This window comes from Hypanus sabinus, chromosome 8 (genome assembly GCF_030144855.1).
Source record: "Hypanus sabinus isolate sHypSab1 chromosome 8, sHypSab1.hap1, whole genome shotgun sequence".
Lineage (NCBI taxonomy): Eukaryota > Metazoa > Chordata > Chondrichthyes > Myliobatiformes > Dasyatidae > Hypanus > Hypanus sabinus.
This window is the reverse complement of record NC_082713.1, coordinates 143,957,133-143,979,463: the sequence shown is the minus strand read 5'-3', so window position 1 is coordinate 143,979,463 and position 22,331 is coordinate 143,957,133. Positions and strand designations below refer to the sequence as shown.

The 22,331-nt window shown below is 38.8% G+C and overlaps 1 protein-coding gene across 1 annotated transcript in view; it reads left to right on the top strand.

Moving 5' to 3' along the window:
* LOC132397816 (bcl-2 homologous antagonist/killer-like) overlaps positions 1 to 21,260 on the top strand; it is a 30,497-nt gene extending 9,237 nt beyond the window's left edge. The window contains exons 4-7 of the mRNA XM_059976568.1: positions 14,809 to 14,950; positions 15,706 to 15,843; positions 16,179 to 16,347; positions 17,910 to 21,260. Of these exons, the coding sequence (XP_059832551.1) occupies positions 14,809 to 14,950; positions 15,706 to 15,843; positions 16,179 to 16,347; positions 17,910 to 18,014 (554 nt within the window). The 3' untranslated portion in view covers positions 18,015 to 21,260. The remainder of the gene's footprint in view (positions 1 to 14,808; positions 14,951 to 15,705; positions 15,844 to 16,178; positions 16,348 to 17,909) is intronic.
* The last annotated feature ends 1,071 nt before the right edge of the window (positions 21,261 to 22,331 follow it).

Genomic DNA, 22,331 nt, shown 5'->3' with positions numbered 1-22,331 from the left:
AAGACAGAGGTAAGCTTTGGGCAATTTATATATCTTTTAATTTTTTTTTACTGTTCTTGAGGTACAAATTGCTTAACTTTTATTGGTATTTGAGCTTCAAGTCAAGTCACTTTTATTGTCATTTCGACCATAACTGCTGGTACAGTGCATAGTAAAAATTAGACAATGATTTTCAGGACCATGGTGTTACGTGACACAGTACAAAAACTAGACTGAACTATGTAATTAAAAAAAACAACACAGAGAAAGCTACACTAGACTACAGACCTACACTGGACTGCATAAAGTGCACAAAAACAGTGCAGGCATTACAATAAATAATAAACAGGACAGTAGGGCAAGGTGTCAGTTCAGGCTTCGGGCATTGAGGAGTCTGATAGCTTGGGGGAAGAAACTGTTACATAGTCTGGTCGTGAGAGCCTGAATGCTTCGGAGCCTTTTCCCAGACGGCAGGAGGGAGAAGAGATTGTATGAGGGTTGCATGGGGTCCTTCATAATGCTGTTTCCTTTGTGGATGCAGCGTGTAGTGTAGGTGTCCGTGATGGCGGGAAGAGAGACCCCGATGATCTTCTCAGCTGACCTCACTATCCGCTGCAGGGTCTTGCGATCCGTGATGGTGCAATTTCCAAACCAGGCAGTGATGCAGCTGCTCAGGATGCTTCACAGTCCGTTTGCTGACTGAAAATGTTTTTGAGAGACAATAGTGTAGTGTAAGTTTGGGGACGTGGTTTAGATTTTCCAGACAAAGTGAGTTCAGGCTCTGTGTGTGGATCCATTCACACACTCGCAGGCCTGTTGCCATGCATTGTCTTGCTGGTAAAGATCGAGGCAGTTTCTGTGAGGAAAATTTGAGCCTACACCGTGCATCAAATTATTACAGTTATAATTGTGGTGATCATAACTTAATTATTCTCAACTTTACCAAAATCTGCTGAAGAAGGTGGCGCCAGCGAATGATGTGACCAAAGGTGACGTCCTTTAGACAGTTCAAGAAGCTACTTCTTTTATTGCTTCCTCTTCCTTCAAATGTGATTCAGTTTCTGTTGGAACCTGTGGCCTATGTATTGATGGTGTATTTCAGGCTGATTGAGCAATCTGGCGCTTTGTTGTCTCCGAGGGCCTCCAGTGAGGTTTCGAATAGAGTGTGCAGTCTGGAGGCCAAGAAGCTTGGAGATGAAGCGCAAGCCCATGGTTGACAAGAAATGGATTTGATCTTGCTGGCTGAGGAGTTGAGCAAGATTCAGATCAATGAGGATGAGAGCGGAAGGCGAGTGGGTGTTCGGCGCCGTCTGCCTGTGTGTGAGCTGCCTCTCTCTCCCTCTCGCTTGCTGTTGCCAGAGGAAGTTGCCTGCATGTGACTGGCCTCTCCCTCGCTCTTGTTTATTGCTCCCAGAGGAGGGTGCTTGCATTTGACAGGACTTTCTTTCTCTCCCTCTCGCTCGATGGTGCAGGAGTCTTGGGTCTTGAGCAAGGTTTAGTCATCACGGTTTGTGGTTGGACTGTGCAGTCCATGTTGTATATGTTTCTGGTATCTAGCTTCTCTTCTTGTTGTGCTATTTTCTGCGATTTTGATCGAGTGGAGTGGCTCTGTGACCTCCTGTCAACAAATGACACAGTGCTAAATTGTACTGAACTGACCAGTCCTAGACTGTTTCAATAACTGTGGTTTTGATGTTCTATATTCTGTGTGCTTTTTGCTGTGTGAGCACCATGTTCTTTCTTTGTTGCGTGTTGGATGTTTGATGTTGTTTTTGAACAGGTTCCATGGTGTTTCTTTGTTCAGTGGCTGTCTGGGAAGAAGAATCTCAGGGTTGTATACTGCATACGTACAGCACTGATAGTAAACATACTTCAGATCTTTCGAAATATTCTTCTATTACCTATCAATTTTAGGAAACTATTGTTTAAGGCATATGACTGTGAGGAATTGGAAATAAATATATTAATAACTTTTAAAGGAAATTATGTTTAAAAATAAAGATTTACAGAGCTATGGGTAAAGGGTAGGCAACTTATTGAGAAGTTTTTACCTTTTTTAAAAAACCTGGCACAGTTAGCTGAATGGAATCTTGTAACTACTTTTAAAGAGATTTCCAGCTGTGGAAAAAGTATGAGGAAACTACATCTCTTGCGTGTTTGATATCAGCTGCAATCTGGTAGTCGGGCTCTTTCATAGCAATAATATTTATGTTTTGTGAACAATAGTTGGTGCTCAATGCATGCGTACAAATATTGTGCAGGGACTGATTGAAGAACCGGCAGTCAGCTCCTTTCCATTGGCCTTGTCTTGTTCTATGTGGCTTGAGGCAAGCACTGAAAATATACTGAGCGTAAAATCTACAGCTGTCTGGGAGCAAACAAATACTTTGAACCAGGACCTGGCAGTCATTAAACCTTTGACGGTTGGACTTCTCCAGGGGCTGTGTGCATCTGCCTACATTTGCATTGATATTCAAACAAACTTATAAATCGAACTCTGAGCCTTTGTTATACATCTGTTTACATTGTCTGGTTTAGTTATTAACCATAGACTTTCAACGTACAGGTTTAATAAATATTATTCCGAGGCAGTCATAAATCTTGAATTTTATTATTATTTTTATTTCACAGTTGTATTTGTGTGCAGTACTGCTTTCTCTTCTGGAGCTTCATGCCATTATGCCACTGAAGGTAGGAAGTAGACACAAGCCACATTCCTGGGCCATTGTCGGTGATTTTCATGGTAAGCCACCATGAAGTCTGGCAGCCTGATGATCCAAGTTTCTTCTGAGTATCAGTTGCATGAAACCTTTATAAATTTATTATATATACATAACAAGACACTTTTAGTTAGGCACTTGAGGACAAACTTTAATGTAGAACTTGTCTAGCTTCAGTTGAAGTTGACAGCACCATAACAAATGGAATGCAGGGAATTATGATTAGAGATTTTGTTGTAAATGAATAGCGTTTTTAAATTATAAAAGCATTTCATTTTTAATTTTCTAACATTCAATCTTGACAAGCCAAACTGGATTTTGCTTATTAAGGCCATATAAATTTACCCTCTGCACTCAACATTATTGACCACAAAGGAACTGTCTTTTCAAACACTTGAAGCAGGCTCTGGAAAAGTCCGAAGACTTTTTATTCTGCTGTTGCTTCACACATTAGCACTGATGCATGAAGATGACATGGTAGAATGGGGTGCTAGTTAAGGTACTGGTCTGCCATTCATAACATAGAAATATGCAGCACATTACAGGTGAAGGTGATGCTGAACCAGCATTATAGGAGGGAGAATAAAAATCTGGCTAAGTTGGTGCTACAACAATCTCTTATTCAATGTCAGTAAGACCAAGGAGCTGATTTTTTTAATTCGGGAGGAGGAAACCAGAGGTCCCTGAGTCAGTCCTCATCGGGGGATCAAAGGTGGAGAGGGTCAGCAACTTTAAATCCCATGGTGTTATTATTTTGGGAGACCTGTATTGGGTCCAACACTTAAGTACAATTAAGAAGGTAGCTCGGCAGCAACTCTACCTCCTTACGAGTTTATGAAGATTTGGCATGACCTCAAACTTTGACGAACTTCTGTAGCTGTGTGGTGGAGAGTATATTGATTGGCTGCACCACAGCCTGGTATGGAAACACCAGTGCCCTTGAATGGAAAATCCTACAAAAAGTAGTGGTTATGGCCCAGTCCATCATAGTAAAGCCCTCCCAACCACTGAGCACATCTACATGGGAGCTGTTGAAGGTCAGCAGCATCCATCCTCAGGGTTCCCCACCACTCAAGACATGCTCCCTTCTCGCTGCTACCATTATGAAGAAGGTACAGGTGCCTCAGGACTCTCACCACCAGGTTCAGGAACAGTTATTATCCTTCAACTATCAGGTTCTTGAACCAAAGGGGATAACTTAACTTGCCCCACCACTAAACTGTTTCCATAACCTATGGGCTCACTTTCAAGGATTCTTCCTCTCATGTTCTTCATATTTATTGATTGTTACTATTACATCTTCTTTCTTTCTTGTGCTTGGACACTGGTTTATGCCCTGTTGGTGCAGCCCTTCATTGATTCTGTTATGGTTATTGGATTTATTGGGAATGCCTGCAAGCAAATTAATTTCATGGTTTTGTATGGTGGCATATACTGTATGGACTTTGATAATAAATTTACTTTGATCTTTGAAATAAAATATGGAATTTAAAAATATATGTCATAAATGTGAAGCTACTAGAATGGCATTAAAGCCTGTTGCATTCATCACTGTTCTTTGGGGAGGAAGTCTTCAGTATGGCCTTTGACTACAGCCTTGCCACTGTGTTGAATGTTAAATGCATCCTCAGTTTAAGATCAATGATAACTGTTGGTAGAGTCAGCAGCATCCACTTTGGATGAATGAGTAAAGTAAGTTAAGATAAAAAGAGTGAGTGTGTGTGTGTGCGTGTGCGTGTGCGTGTGCGTGTGCGTGTGCGTGTGCGTGTGTGTGTGTGTTTCATTTTCTTGCAGGCATTCACAGTAGAACAAAGAATCAATGAAAAACTACAAAGGCTAACAAGCATGCAAAATAAGACAAAACTATGCAAATACTAAATAACTAAATAATACAGAGAAGGTTTGCTGTAGAGCCCTTGAAAGTGAGGCCACTGGTTGTGGAATCAGTTTAGAAATATGCTGAGTGAATTCATCCAGACTCTTTCAGGTGCCTGAAAGTTGAAGGAACCCTGTTCCTGAACCCAGTGGTGTGAGAGGAATGGCTTTAAGGAAGATTAAACTTAAACTTGCTTAAACTTATTTAGTGTTTTTTAAGTATTTTAACTATTTCTCAATATTTTTATGAACCTTGAAAATTTTAGGTTTTACTATTTAACATTTAACTAATATGATTAATTTTGAATAATGTTTGAATCCTAGAGCAATTCTTAAACATTAAATGTTTTTATCAGTTTTGCTAACCAGAGCTCAAAATTGAGTTTCTAATCAGACATGTGACATGAAATTTGTTCTTTAGCTGCAACAGTGCAGTGAAGTGGAACATACAGAAACCCCATAGTGGAGGGGAATAAACTGTTCTTAAATTGTTGAATGTGGGCCTTAAGGTTCTTGTATCTCCTCCTGATGGTAGTAGCAAGAAGAGAGCATGTCCCATGTGCTTAAGGGTCTTTAATGAGGCACTGTCTCTTGAAGATGTCCTTGATGGTGGGGTGGTTTGTGCCCTTGATTGAGCTGACTGAGCATGTAGCCCACTGCAGTCCCTTGTGATCTTGCACATTGGAGTGGCCATACCAGGCTGTGATGTAACCAGTCAAAATGCTCTGTAGAAACTGGCAAAAGTTGATGGTGACATATCAAATTGCTTCAAACTCCTGATGAAATGGAGCTGCTGGCATTGCATCGATATGCTGTCAAAGCCCCTTTTGGGGCAGGACTTTATATTTTATGCTGGAAATGCAGGGTCCCATCAATCACAGAATGGTGGGTTCGAGTAGTTTTTTGTTTACCATGGGAGGCAGGACACAAGCATTTGCTATCTGACCACCAGAGAACATTAAAAAAGTAAGTTACTGTACATCTGAGAGCTTTTTACTGCTTGAATTGTTTCCTCATTTAGATTGCCACCTCAGCCTCCTTGGTGGAAGAATCCACCTGCGATGGATGCTTCACATCACCTGAAGAATATTCTGGACACCAAAAGACACTGTGAAAGTCCAGTTTTCATGGTGTTTATATCCCTGTTTCCATGGTGTTTATATACATGTTGTTTGTATGCCTACAAACCTGATCTTGAATCCCATGCTGCAGGGTTCTAGAGCTTAATGGGAGTTTACTTCATGGCCCACAGTAACTACTGTCACTTAGCTAATGATCACAAAATCCAAGCCCATGTTTGAATATTTTGGTTCTGTGTACATGATTGAAAATACTCACTTAGGCTGACAGTTGGTAAAGAAAGCAATCTTTATTCATTGAAACCTCCATGTATTAAATTTTTAATTGGAAAAGTCATAGCTAAAATATCTTAATCTATTGCAGCGTCACATCAAATTTCATCATCCTGACCTTAGCGTTCCCTGTAACCATGTAGAGAGTTTAAAAAAATGGCAATCACTTTGTGCTTGCTCCAAAAGTTCAAATAAATGGATTTATTTGAATGGTTTAGTTAGTTTAAAAAAAAGAACTGTACACATTTAGCAGGAATTACTTCAGCTGCTTGGAAGTTTTTTATGGATGAAAGCATAAATTGAACTGAGCAAGATAGTACAGAGGTACTGGTGAAAGCTTTGGATTCTGTTTGCTGAGTATTGAAACACTATGGTGTGTGGTGCGATCAAATTACATGTGAATGGTAAACATTACATCATTCTCCAACAGCAAAGTGCTGCGATCGACCTGATAACTTGCCGTCTCTAATTACAGAATTATGAAATGACTGTATGCTATGACCCATAACATAAAATAATATTACTGATCTGAGAGCGCCACCATTGAGAAAGAATACTAACCAATGTTCTTTAAAAAAAAGTAATTTACAATGACAGCGGTCAAAGTAAAATACAACTACTTACTCCATGTGAAATCTGGAATTCCTGATACAAGTGAGAATTGGAAGTGTGATGTTTCTATGTTCCTGCTGCCCTTATTCTCCTTAATGGTAGAGATTACAAGTTGACAGAATGCTTTGGAAGATAAATGGATGACATTACGTAGATGACGTACACCATGGTGCACAGGTAAGGCAGGATTGGATGGATGGGAGGCTAAGCATGCAAACTGTTTTACCCTGGAGCTGTTGAGTTTCTTGAGAATTGCACTCATTCAGATAATGGTCAATTTCTACCATACTGGACTTTGAGTAAATGGTGGAAATAAATTCTGGTCACCTGAAGTCCCAGCTGTGAATTGCAGGGGAGGTAATGATTTATGATAATAATCATTAATGATAACGCCCATCGAAGAGTTTGGGACAGTGATTAGACTTCCTCTTGTCAGGTATGGTCTTTGTGAAGCATTTGTATGGTTTGATGTTTCTTTCAGATCACAATATCAAATATTTGGACCCTGAAAATGCTGGATTTTCATAAAATCCCAGTTGGTCCATTAGTGTCCATCAGTAAAGGAAATGTGATGTACATACTTGGTCTGGTCAATGTATGGATCCAGACCTTCAGCATTGCAATTGACTCTCAAATGTCCACTGAATGGCTCAACAAGACGTTCAGTTGTATTATAACTTCTACCTGAGTATGGACAAGCATCAGCCAGCAATTGCCCAAAGACTGAATTTGGACTCACCTCAGTTGCTCAAAAGCAATTGATGAGTTCTCCTCAAAACATCTGAAATTGTATCTAAAATTAGAGAGCCGTTCTGCAGAAGAGTTGAGCAACAACCCAGTCTTGTTTTGGCCGTAGATAGCAGGACATCCAATCTACACAACTACACATGCCTGCCTGCTTTCAAAGGTTACCAAAAGATGGAAGGTGTCATTAGCAAGTGGGGGTTACTTGATAACAACTTCTCATCAAAGTATGGTTTAGGATTCACCAGGAATACTCAGCTCCTGGGCAGTTCAAATATGGACCAAAGAACTGAAGAAAAGATCCAAGCTGAGAGTGCCTGCTGTTGACATTAATAATATGGCAACAAGGGTCCATGGTAAACCAAGGAGAAAACACTCCATTGATTGGAGTTGTAACTCACACAAAGAAAGATGGCCATGGTTGTTGATGGTTAAGCATTACAAGTCAAGAATATTACTACAGAGTTTTCTTAGGGTTGTTCACCTAGGCTACTCCAACAGCTCCTCCCAAATCTCCTTCCAAGGAGGACAAGACTAACAGGCAGATGGGAGGGAACACTACAATTTGTCAATACCTGGACAACGAAGCTGCATACGTCAGGATACTTTTCATTGACTGCAATTCAGCATTCAGCACTGTCATCCCCTCAAAACTCATCACTGAGCTCCAGGACCAGGGCCTTGATACCTCCCTGTGCAGCTGGATCCCCTCATTGGCAGAGCCCAGTTAGTACAAATTGTCAACATCTCCACACTCACCATCAGCAGTGGTGCCCCACAAGGCTGTGGGCTTCTGCCCCAGCTTTACTTACTTTATACCTGTGATGGTGTGGCTGAGTAAAAGGCCCAAAGCCATATTGAAGTTTGCTGAATCAAAGGTAGTGACGGGTCAGCATATAGGAGGAAGATTGAAAATCTGACTCTCACTCAATGTCAGCAAAACCAAAGAGCTGACTATCCCCTACATAAGGAAGAAGCCAGTCCACATTAGGGGATTGGAGGTAGCTTTAAATCCCTTGGTATTATCATATCAGAGGAGAGCTTCTCGCTACTACCGTCAGGCAGAAAGTACAGAAGCCTTCGGTCCCACACTACCAGGTTCAGAAACATTAGGTTATTACCCTACAAGACACCAGGCTCCTGAATCACCATAGATAGCTTCATTTATAAAGAACAACAACCTACAGACTCACTCTCAAGGACTGTTTACAACTCATGGTATCAGTATTAATTTTTATTTGCACAGTTTGTCGTCTTTTGCACATTGTTCTTTTGTCCGTCTTAGTTTATGTGTAGTCTTTTGTAAATTCTATTGTATTTCAAATAAACTTTTCCTGGGCTTCCAGCCAGGTATAGGTATCGATTTTATCTGATATTTCAATGACAAATTTTGCCATCAGGGATGATAAGTTTGAGAAGAATTTATTCATCATATTTGCTGGGAAAGCACTAGATCCTTTTTCAATTGTATTTCTTTACTTTTTCCTCTAAATGCATTCAAGAAAATGAATCTCAAAGTAGTACCTGGTAACTTATGTATTTTGATAATACATTTACTTTGACCTTTTCAGGTTCTTCAAGTTACATTTCATCTTGTCTTGGAAATGTTTGACTTTTCTTCATCATCACCTCATCCATATTTTGGACGATCCTTCCCAAACACACTATAGGAATCCCTTCAGGAGAAGGACTGCAGTAATTCATAAAGACAGATCACTGCCACGAATTAGCAGTTTGCACAGTAAATGTTGAAGTTGTTGATTAGTCTGAAAAGTGGTTATTCTAAAAAATTCCCATGTTTGAATAATGTCTAGGACTTGTTGCTTCATTAGTTGATGAGCTCTAAATACAGTAAATCATTGTACCATGATCTGATCCTGTGATCTTTGATTTAGTTATTGAAGATATCAGTTTGTACAAAATAGGTTCATGAAGTGAAAGCTAATCTGCTCCTTTGGGGATTCTTCATTTTAATGCAAGCTTCCGAGTTTTAAAACACCTGGATAATTTTTGATCATCTTCCTTTGGTAGATCAGAGAGGAAGTGGTTTCTTTTTGGTTTTGACTGTGGAGAGAAAAGCAATGGTAGCTGTTACTAAGAGCTGTGTAATAACCTATTTTTGCAACTGCGAATGGATAGCTTAGGCAAAGAAGCATCTATGTTACTGCTTCTAAATACATCATGTGGGTTGATGCACAAGGAATAGAGGATGTTATTTGTACCATTGAAACTCTTGGTACTGACAGAGTTATAAGTTTGCTTAGTCTCAAGAAGAAGAAGAAGAAGAAGAGTTAATTCTTGATAACTTGTCAAAGGAAAGCCATTCAATAGCACGCCAATCAATGTGGCAGTTTTGTTTTCTGCTTGTACATTGTCAGTTGCTTTGAATGCATGGTTATTGTTTACATATTTCACCTTATTATGCATTTTCTGTTGTGGGCTACTGTTCATTTGTCTGTAGACAACAACAGGTAACTCAACAGGTGTTCTAACCTATTATGTAATACAGTTGATTTTATTGTACAATGTGTACTTTATTGGTTGTATGAATACATGTGAAATATGATACAGGAAGTAGAAAAAATTTTTAGCTTGCAAATATCAACCTTTCTTTCGAGAAGTGTTGAGTAATGAGGAGGTTTGCTGAAAGATATATCTTCAAAATCCTAATAAGAATTGAGTTGCTTTTCCCTCCTTTGTTGCTGGCTTGAACATAGTGTGAATGTGCTATATTTATTTTCTCATGTGAAAGGAGATGCTGAGCTGATTTTCAGACAGTCTGGTGCTTTCAATTGTATACAAAACTGTCCTGGTTTCACGTGATAAACACCGAGCCGAGATTAGCACTATGCAGGAGACTTCCTGATTTGCTATTCTGTAATTCATGTTGATATATACTTTGTAGGTGGGAGGAAAGATTCTGCAAATGTAGGTGGTGAACCTCTTTTAGATTCAAGAAAATATATTTGTTTAAAGTCAGTTCCTCATTTGGTTTGTCTTAATATTTACAAGGTTAACCCTTTTTTTAACAATGGCTTTTCTTATTTTAAATTGGGTTCTTCAGGTTTCTTACTTTGTGGCTATCTGGGAGCAACTTTAAATCAAAATTTTGCATTTTCAAGATCTTCAAGTTTCATCCCATGTGGAATTCTAATTGTTACTGTATTGTGGTAAAACTGATGGAACCATTTCTACTGACAGGAGAAGGGGCAAAGATATGTTACTGGTGCCTCGAAACCAGTCACTTCGGGCAGATGGGGCTTGTCAGCCATGGTTAGCAGCTCATTTAGGAGAAGGAAACTTCTGATCTTAAACCACCGCTGCCTTGCAACTGTACCCACTCATGGGGACGGTTTCGGGAGAAAACCCTGAGAGGAAAATTTGGAGCTCGAGTTCCAATGTTGAGTTCAACGCTGATTGGCAATTCCTGCAAAGCCACAGGTACCAAACTGTGTTGGTTTCTGCCGTTTCTTTGGACTCGACAGCTGCATGGGGAGGGTAAGCCTGCCGCATGCATAACTGCGTGCTCTCCGTATTGTACTGCCCTGGCTTGCACATCACATGGACAGCGAGTTCGCAATATCCATGGTCAGCCTCAACCAACGGAGGGCCTCTGTTGTGGTAAAACCATGCACATTCAAATAACCACCAGGAGAATAAAGTACGTGTACAATATAAAATCAACTGCGCTATTACAAAGATGTTCCTTATGACCAATGCAAATCCAGTTCTATCCAGGATGCAGGTCTCCAGCCAGTGGCAGCTCTCTTCCTAGTACAGCACTATACGAAGAGCAGCTTGCTACCTGATCAAATTCCTCTTGCTGAAAAATGGCGCTTTTTCCCCTCATTCGTAACCAACGAATAAATCCAAAACTTTTGGAAGAGGTGACAGTATGGGCCAGACGTAATTGTATACCACAACACAAACATGGAAATGGCACTTGGTGAGCAGCTCAACCAGTTTTGGAAAAATGGCGCTGAGGAGCAGTTTCTTCACACGCTCTCTGTTGGGGCTTGTATGTATAAACATTGAAAATGCCAGGCCATCTGCATATTTACACGCAGTCAAGTTGCTTATTTACATACAGTAACTGCAGGTTTAAAAGCACAATTGCCTGCATGTTTGCACTCCTGAAAATGACATTTCTTAAAATAGAAGGCTTTACCTCAAATGAATTTAGCAGGTTAGGTAGCATCTATGGAAATTTATAAGCAATCAATGTTTTGGGCCGAGACCCTTCTTCAGGACTGGAAAGGAAGGGGGAAGATGCTTGAATTGGGAGGTTGGGGGGAGGGGAAGGAGGACTAGCTGGAAGGTGATAGCTGAGGCCAGGTGGCTAGAAAAGGTAAAGGGCTGGAGAAGAGGGAATTTGATAGGAAAGGTGAGTGGACCATGGGAGAAAGGAAAGATGCCAGAGTGTGAATAGAGGAAGAGGAAAGGGGGAGGGAGAATTACTGGAAGGAGAAACTGATATTCATGCCATCAATTTGAAGGCTACTCAGACGAGATTTGAGGTCTTGCTCCTGCACCCTGAGAGTGGCCTTGTCATGTCAAAAGAAGAGGCCATGGATCGACATGTGGGAACAGAAATGGGGATAGGAATTAAAATGTTGGTCACCAGGAAATTCCACTTTTAGCAGATGAAACAGAGGTGCTCAACAAAGCAGTCTATTGTCAATAGCCTGATGGTTGTTCTCGGTAATGGAAACCCTGATGGTGGCTGATGTGAAGATGTAAGATTATGATCAACAAAGTATAATCTCAGATTGCTGGGGATACACAACTTTTGGTCATTTTCTGGGTTATAGGCACAGATAATTTTATCATCCAGCCATTTAGTCAGCCGTGCTTCCAGCAGTCATCACTACAGCTGAAAGACTGGTTGAGGATTTCAGCTGGATTTCTCTGCCATTCTTGCCGATTTGTCTTTTTCAAAAATCTTGACACAAAGGAAAGTGCAGCAGAATTGGAAGTGTGAACTAAGGGTGGAACACACTGGAAAAGCTCGTTTGCTCAACAGGCAAACATTGTAATATTCTCCTGTGTCACTGAATGCTGATAATGAAATGTATGATGAAGCAAAGTACATGGAATTGAAGGATGACCAAATTAGCAGTTAATGCTATTGACAGTGCTTGTTTTCAAGCCAACTTGCTTGGAGGGGAAAGAACATTGTGTAAACTTGAGTAACTGTTTTAAGTTCTGTTGTTCAGTAATGCTTGCTATAGTGAATATCCAAGTGAAAGAAAGGAATATTTACATGATGGTACAAATTCTGAGGTAAATTTGCAGTCTGAACACTGGGAAACTGACTACAGCTGGACTACATACTTACACAGTCAGAGAAAGAGAAGGGTGTTCTGCCATCAACAACGGTACTGGCTGTGGAGTTTTACAGTTTTTTTCCAGAATAATCATCATGAATCACTGAATTGGCCAACAGATTTTAATAACTGATTCTCATCTCAAAGCCTTGAAAACGTTGAATAATTTGAAAATTGGGTTCCGTTTACAGCTCCTAAACTTCTGACCCTAAAATTTAGCTTTTAATTTTGGCATAGATTCTCATTTTCAGAATTAATTATAACAAAATTATGTAATTTCTAAAACTGCATGCTTTTGTTTGTTATCTCAGCTTGTCCATTTAGTCTTAGATGAATGTTCTAATCTTTATTCCAGCTGTATGTATTTCTGAACAATGAAAGAGCTGGATCAAATATATGAAAACACATTTGTAAACCAAGTTTTAGATAAAATTCATTCTGATTGTGCACAAATGAATTTTTAATCTGTTACCTTGACAATGGGTAAATACAACAGTAGATTAATAACTAATCACCACAAAATACCATGCAGATTAGGTAGTGTATGTGGGAGATAGAGTTAGATTAGCTTGCATCAGATCTGATCTATCATTAATGTGGGTGAGTACAGTTTGAAGGGAGTTGGTCTGTAAAATGGATGTTATTAGAAGTAGCTGCATTACTGATTCTAAAATTACCAAGTGTGATAAATCTCATTTTGTATCATTATATCTATAGCTGTATTTTTTGAATACTGACACTAATAGGAAGTTCCAGATTTTGCAGTAAATGGTGGTTAAGTGACAATAGTCATTCATCAGACCTGTACTTGCTGTTGGATGTGCACCTTGAAATTATGCTACACGCAGAGCACATCATCTTTACATGGGATTTAGAACATAGAACAAAGAAAGTTACAGCACATTACAGGCCCTTCAACCCACAATGTTGTGCCAACCATGTAACCTACTCTACAAATTGCCTAGAACTACCCTACCACATAATAGCCCTCTATTTTTCTAAGCTCCATATGCTATCTAAAAGTCTCTTAAAAGACCCTATTGTACCTGCTTCCACCACTGTCACTGTCAGTTCATTTCACGCACCCAACACTCTGTGTGGAAAAACTTATCCCTGACATCCTCTCTGTACCTACTTCCAAGCACCTTAAAACTTTGCCCCCTCATGTTAGCCATTTCAGCCCTGGAAAAAAGCCTCTGACTATCCACACGATCAATGCCTCTCATCATCTTATACACCTCTATCAGGACACCTGTCATTCTCTGTTGCTCCAAGGAGAAAAGGTTAAGTTCACTCAACCTGTTCTCATAAGGCATGCTCCCCAAACCAGGCAACAACCATGTAAATCTCCTCTGCATTCTTTCTATAGTATCCACATCCTTCCTGTTGTGAGGTGACCAGAACTGAGCACAGTACTCCAAGTGGAGTCTGACCAAGGTCTTAAATAGCTGTACCATTACCTCATGCCTCTTGAATTCAGTCCCAAGGTTGATGAATGCAAACACACCATACACATTCTCAACAACACTCTCAACCTGCGCAGTCCTATGGACTTGGCCCCAAGATCTCTCTGATCCTCCACACTGCCAAGAATCTTCCCATTAAGATTATATTCTGTCTTTAAATTTGACCTACCAAAATGAAGCACATCACACTTGTCTGGGTTGCCCTCCATCTGCTACTTATCAGCCCAGTTTTGCATCCTACTGGTATCCTGCTGTAACCTCTGCCAACCCTCCAGACTATCCACAACACCCTCAACATCTGTGTCATCAGCAGATTTTCTAACCCTCCCTTCTACTTCTTCATCCGGGATTTCCGTGTGCAGATCCTTTGCGAGTCGAACACTGCCTTTGACAATGAGTATCTCCTCAATAGGATCAGTGGGAATTTTTTTGTAGTTACGGAACTCTGGATAAAGTACCTGTTTTGGGGATCTGATGTTAAGTTCGTGGATGACAAGCCATGAGTGCAGGTTGAACGTGTTCTCGGCTGTTGTGATGTAAATATTGCCCTGTAAAGGGTCTCTGACTTTGGTTTCAAGGATTTTTGTGGTACTAATATTGAAATTATAATTCTGTGGTTTATTGAGGTGCCCATAGATGGTCCACCTCTCTGAATTTTAGAGGAGAATAGGAATAACCATGTTAGCTTGTAACATGTTATTTTATGCGTTTTTTTCCCCTCCACCATATATAGAGCAGAAGCAGGAGGAGGAAATGGAGCACGTTTTTCAGAATAATGTCTGCTGCCAACATCAGAATGAGGTAGAAGAGGATCTAAGCAATGGTGTGACAATGCCTGGGGCATCAGATGTGGACGAGTGGCAGACACATTCCAGGTATAGAATTGTACAGGGCAGAAACACTGTCCATGATGACCTTTCCACCCACCTTAGGGCTGTTTCCTTTATGTTTTACCTTTACAGGAGACAGTATTCTGCCTTGTTTCTGATACCCCCTACCTTTATGCCTCTCATAATCATTTATATCAGGTTACTCTTCAGATGGCCTCATTTCAGAAAGCAGTCTTACTGAATTTCTTCCCATAACTAAAGTATTGCAATCCATACAACACCCTGATGAATCTTCCTTGTACTCTCTCCAATGGTAAATCTCCAGATTTTGAAAGTCTCCCATTCATAAATTCCCGGTGTTTGTGCATGGTGTATGGTTTGTTTCTCAATACAAAACTTCCGTAATACTTTTGTCTAAAACTTGCATAATATTTCTGTCAGTTTAGTTTAGTTAGTAATTTTATCCCCTCTGGTTCAGAAGAGGTGGATTCAGAGTTTTGAGCACAAAGCTTTATGCATCAGCATTAGCTTATGTTCAGAGATGATGATTGGTAGTTTAGAATTAACTCTATATGTCCTTTTGTCACTGTCATAATGTTATTCCAGAAGCACTTTTGATCTGGTGCCAAAGTTCTAGGTCTGAATGGAGAAGGGCAGTAAAAGGAGAAATAGAATAAAGTCAGTGGTGTTTTGTCCATGGATTGTGCTTCAAGGTCACTAAGATCTGAATTATTTGTTATAGTATAAGGTTCATCTTGTGATTTTTTTTTTGGTAATGAGTTCTAATATTATCTGCTCAGTTCCTCTGTGGAAATAGGGAGTCAGCTGGCAATTATTGGAGATGAGCTCAATAATCAGAAGATTAGAGAATCTCAAGATGTGCAAGTCCACCTTCCCTTTGCATTTGGACATGGGTTGTTCCGCAGAGTTGCTGAAAGGTAAGCTTACGATTTATGAGGTCAATAAATGTCTTAAAAATCAACATAACAGTGGTGTTGCTGTCTTGGCATAATGTAGAATACAAACCTAGCATCAGCCTAAAAAAACTCCGTGAGGCTGTAAAGTAGTAATGATCTATTCCATTATCCTTTCAGTCCTTGTAATGTTCATAAGTTACTAAAGCAAATGGAATAATTAAAAAATTTGCATTAGAGTGAATGCAACCACATTGTAAAAAGAAAGATTTCCAAAGCTCAACCACATAATATAACTACTAACTAATATTAATGTAGTGACATGATTATTTATGTAAATATATTTTTCAACTACACAGATTATTTGATAATGGAATAAACTGGCATCACACAATCTCCCTGCTAAGCTTCGGATACAAGAGTTTGAAATATGTCTGTCAGGGAGGAATCATGGAATATTTTGGCAGAGTCACAGAACCCGTTGCAAAGAATCAAATCACTCAATGGATTGCGGAGCAAGGAGGCTGGGTAAGTGGGATGGGTGTTATGAGAATGATTGAATTTCTGCCTCACAATTGTTTATGAATTGAGAATTTTTTGAAGGAAAAGTAAGACTGATTCTAGAGTTTTAAGCATAAGGAGAATGTTAGAATTAGGAAGATTGCATGATGGGTGTATAATGGTGTCAACAGGATATCTATATCCATATTAGCAACTAGAAATTTGACCATTTCTTTTCAAAGGCAAATAACCAAAGGCTACTTATTTATTTTCCACAAAGGTAGTAATCTCTCATCTTAACTATTAGTCCCAAAGTTTTAAATTTCTTGGATTTCCCTCCCAGTGTGTACTATCTCATTTTAGTCCCTGTCAAATTGATCACTAGTGACCCACCATCTGATCTTTTCTCCATGCTTTAGTAGGCTTGTCCTTTACAGGCAAGAAATAAGAAACCTCCCCTTTGGAAACTTTAAATATTTTATTCCCGTGTCAAAATTATGATTTAGATACACGAGAACTATTTCATCAAAATAGAACTGTGTGATCTCCAACATTTGGCAAAAAGGACACAATGCTGTTTTAGCAATGCACTGATTCCCAAGTTCATTGTCAATGTCATTGCCGCGGTTGTACCTACTTTTTAGATGGTCAAACTTGAGCGTTGATGGCTATGGCCTTTCTTCAATGTTGACAGTGTAAAAAAAGTGGCTAACCTTCTGCTGAAGTCATGCCCCAGGCCACTTTGACAGACTCCTGACTGCTCATTGCTGTTAATGGTCTTTGAACCTTTTCAAAGTGTCTTATGCTCCCACTCAGATGAACAAAATTACTGAAAATCAACTATACTTAACGTAAAATTGATGGGTAAATGTAAAGTGCACTGATCCTGCAAGGAGGCCGAAGCGCTACCCTTCCTTTGGACCCGCCTGATTAACAGCAGCATGATCCAGCCCATTATTGATAGAAGTACTGTATAATATTAGAGTGCAAATAGTTGGCACATTCACGTGACATTCTTGGGTCTACTCATTGATTAACTTCACATTGTCTCTGCTGTGGTTAACACACAGTTTCTCTGATGTGTTTATAGATGGCAGCTATTGAGGGTTGATTTGTTTGCCTTGGTTCCTGTCATTCAGATGTGCACATGGAATTGTATTTATTTAAATTCAAATAGCTAAAACTTTTAGAACAATCACAAATAATGTTATAAAAGTATGTAACCTACCTGTCTTAAAGGAAGTACTTGCAGCTCATAGGCCAAATTCCTCAGTGTAATTACTAGATGACATGCTCCTTTCCAAGCAGATGCAACAGCAGAATGTAATGCAAATTTTGTCAGCAAGAGTATGTAAAAACAAATTCAGGACTTCTATTTTTGATTATGCACGTGGCAAAGTCGAACATATAGGCGTTTGCACAGGTAAATAGATACAGTTTTGTCTCAAACTGCCTGGAATTTACCACCAAGTTCTGAAGTACAGGAACTGTAAGCCATTCTCTTATTAAATCCTTGCTAGAAAGGAAAGTAGATGCAGCTTGTAATATAGAGTTTGTTAATTTGAGTTTCTTTTTCTTCTGCTTTACAGACCACTGCCCTTTCCATTGAGCATGGCGTCTTGAAATGGCTGTTTGGAATCTTTGTGATTGCTATGCTGGGTGTGGCAATTGTGTGCAAGATTTACAAATCGTAAACCAAGTGCTGTGCTGGATCAAAGCTGGTCTTGGCCAAGCAGCATATTTGCTCACTTCACCCAGGTGGTGGAGGTCCTTTTTTTATTGTCAAATTTTGAAAAATCGAAATAGTGTTTTTGAATTTTTCTTTAGTTATTTAAGATTTTGGGAAACGTGCTGGGCCACACTTACATTTTTCTAAAAATATAATATAACGAAATTAAATGTATGACAGTTACTGGTAACTGTCTACATTGATTGCTTGAAATGGGTATTTGTGGTAACATTATGGACAAGGTGGTATCATGTGCCTTTGGTAAACAATGCTTTGCCTTTATTTGTGTAGTAGTATTAATATACTGTATACAAATATTATTTCAATGTTCACACATTTACCTGATGAGAATGTGATAATTAGGCTGTTGAGAAGATGGTAGAGTGATGTGGTTGAACTTTTCTCTTTCTGTTAATTAAGCTGAATGGTAGTTCTTAGCCTGCAGAAGGATCCTAAGGCACGTTTACATGTAAGTTTAATCCCAGGTTATACTGAATGCTGGATCACTAGAAAAATCTGAGACACATTTGAGTACAGGAAGAGTTTTATTCTTGTAATGGCTTTGTAGTTTCTTTGTGAGGCAGGAGCATCAGGCGTTCTCCTTGCTGACCTATTCTGTCTGAGTTTCTTTGGCATTAGTGCTCAGGATCCTCTCCTTGAGGCTCCGCTGGTGGTCACCTTCCATCCTAAATCCTCCTATCATCCACTCTCCACAAATCTGGCATTATTATGGACCTTACCAGTCCGTGTGTTTTTTAAAGTGGTACTTGTGCAGAATGAGGTGGTATTGTAATCTGTAAACTCATCTGCTGACTGAGCCCCATTCTGAGCAGGCACTTTGTTGTGATACATAAGGGATTATGTGACATTTCTTAAGCCACCATTCTTCATCAGTCGCACTGCTCTGCTCTCTAACACCTCTCCATTTTCACCCTCCCGTATTGTTTCATACCATCAGAATAAATGAGCAAAGCCATCAGTTACGTCTAGAGTAGAAAACATTTCGATATAAGCTGCACTTCATCCATTACTCTTCTTTATCTTAAAATCTAGCTTTTTAAAACTCTGCTACCATTTCCTAATCTTTTTGTTCATTTTTATCTCACTGTTTTTAACTTCTGGTGCCCTGTATGATGGATATTTGTGCCTCTTTGCAGTAAGGAAAAAGCTGATGGTGATCACTAAATTTGATTAAAATACCTCTTGATCAGTGTGTGCAATTTTGTCGAGTGGATAAAATTCCTTGTTATTTTAAGTTAACTATTGATATTCAAAGTGTAATTTGATTTATTTATGCCACCCTGCCTCTCACAGATGTATTTATAGAAACCTTGCATGTAAGTATGTTTTGTGTACAGAAGCTTGGTTTCTGTTTAAACTTTAAAGTACTTTTGCATTGGCTATTCATTTCAAAATTCCCATGTTCATAGTTTTTTTTAAACGAAGACTCCTGAGTGAACTTAAGAAATTTCTGACTGTTATATTATTATTTTCCCACAATATGCAAACTTGCAACCAAAAGTTTCCAAGTTCCAAAAACATAAATGAGTCATTATTCAATCTCATTCATCTGAAGCGATTACCACCAGCTTGTTTTTACTGAAACCATGGCAGTAGATCTGGCACGCACACCACACCAAAATGGAACAGAGTAATGGAACTGACCAAAAACAGGAGGCGATAGTAGCATCTTTGTGTGTAAGATTGCAAACCATGATTTATCTTCAATTAGCCTAATATGACTTCTATATCAAACAAACAACTGAATCCTCTCTCAGTACATAATATAGTTAACATTCTTTTAAATTAATGCAGTGCCTTTACATCATTTGGTGATTGTGTCATTTGTTGCTCATTTTAGAAAATGTTCACCAAGGGCAGCCTGATGTCCTTTGCATTGACTTTGCCTACAGCTTCATCATAGCTATTACTTTCAGTGTAATCTGCTTCAAACTATCATCTAACCACAATGCAGCACATAGTTTAGTACACACCATACAAGGTCTTTAAAAAAACAAAATCAGGACAAGAGTATCAGATGAACCCTGATCCTATTCTGATCATTTTTTTAATGATAAGCATTATTGTCCTGATTTAATGAATGTTCTACGTCTCCTCAGTTGGTCATCACTTGCAGGGAAGATACTTCAGCTAACACTTAAAAATTAAAGAACTTTGCAAATTACATTACTTCATAAATTTTATTCATGATTCTTTGAATATTGAAATTAACATTTTTCTCCTTGACAAAAACTGCTGGAGGTTGGAGACTGAGAAACCATTGAAATTTACCTTTACAATGATAACATTCAGCTAATTCAAGTTAAACAGATCAAATCTGTTTATCTCAGATTTGTGGAACTCGAGATACCAGGAACCAAGCTTATTCTGGGATTTACAAATTATCTTGCTGTGACCATCAGGAATTAAATTGAATATGTGCACCAATCTATTCATATGCTCCATAGCTTCGTTGTTAATCTTCCTTATATTGTGATTGTGGCTACTTGCTGTCCTCAGTTCAGTGTATTTCTGGTTTTCCATATACTTCAGTGGGTTTGCAAGAATATCCTTTTGATTGTACCTTGAGCTCACACCACATAACAACTGAAATAATTTCTAAATTACAATCTTATGGACTTTGCATCTTGTTGTGTTACATGTATATTCAACTGTGTCACTCTGCCTGATCAGCTCTATTACTCCCTTCTGACTCTGGACTATCAGTGCAGTTACAACATATGCATGGATTTTAATGCTCTTCGATTTATTGCCTCAGAGGAGTATGTAGTGTCTGTAATGAGAAGGAAGTAGGGTTCTGAATCCAGGCATTAAAGTATTGCTACAAGTAATATGGATTCAAAACCATTAATTTTCTCATTAGGCAGAATCTTCTGTAATTGAATGACCATTTTCATCAAAAATGTTTATACATTTGCAGGCACGATTGCATTGTAGAGGAATGTACCGGTACTTCATTTTTGACGATATGCAGTGTCATCTCGATGTGATTATAGGGCTCCTCAGTTGCCACCATTTGCAGGGAAGATACCTTGAATGATACCTAAATATGAAATAAAATTACCACATTGCATCCTTTATATATTTTATTCATGATTGTTTGAATGCTGAAGTAAACATTTTCTTCCTTGATGCAAACTGCTGAAAATTGTAAATCGAAGTTTGAGAAATGATTGGAATGCTAACCAGAATGCACTTGGCTGAATAAAAGGAAAATAAATATAAATTAAGTATGGTTTCTTAAACAATAACTGGAGGATTGAATTCACAACAAGTGATAGATATTATTATTTAGGAGCTGAAATTCTTTGTCTATGTGGAAAGTGCTTCAATACGTCACATCGGACTTGCATTAGCGTATGGATTTGATTGTAAATACCTTAATTAGACCAGATCTTAAGTTTTAAAAAAAAAACAGTACTAAAATGATCACTCAAAAGATACCAGGAATTTGAAGTTATGATTATAAAGAAAACTGAAGAGGCAGTGCTAAATGCAGTGTTTAATGCCTTTTGAGGCAGTGGAGACTGAATATGAAAGTTCAAACATAGAAAAGTAGAAAACCTACAGCACAATACAGGGCCTTCCGCCCACAAAGCTGTGCCGAACATGTGCTCACCTTAGAAATTACATAGGGTTTTGGAAAAATTTGATTTTGGACGAAGTTTTATTACGTTGATTAAATTGTTATATTCATACCCCACTGCTTCTGTCTTGACTAATTCTTAGCAATCCCAGCCTTTTAGTCTTAAACATGGCACCTGACAAGGGTGTCCTCTAAGTCCCTTACTTTTGGATTTGGCTTTAGAGCCATTGGCAATTACATTTCGAAGTTGTACTGAATTGATGGGGATTTGGAGTGGAGGTGTTGACAGCTTTCCGGTTACAAACTTAATTTACATAAGAGTGAACTTTTTTCAATAAACTGAGAAGCACAATCACTAGAATTTCATAACCTCCCTTTTAAAGTAGTAAGTAATCAATTTATTTACCTTGGCATTACAGTAACAAGAAATTATAAGCATCTTTTTGGAGAAAATTTTACTAATCTTTTAAATCATACAAATCAGTGCTTAGCACAGTGGTCACCTTTGTCCATGTCTTTCAAAGATCGAATTAATGTTGTTAAAATGTTTATTCTTCCTAAATTTTTATACTTATTTCAATCTTTACCAATTTTTATTTCTAAAGCTTCTTTTGATTCATTAGATTCTATTATTTCATCCTATCTGTGGAAGGGCAAATGTCCCAGACTAAATAA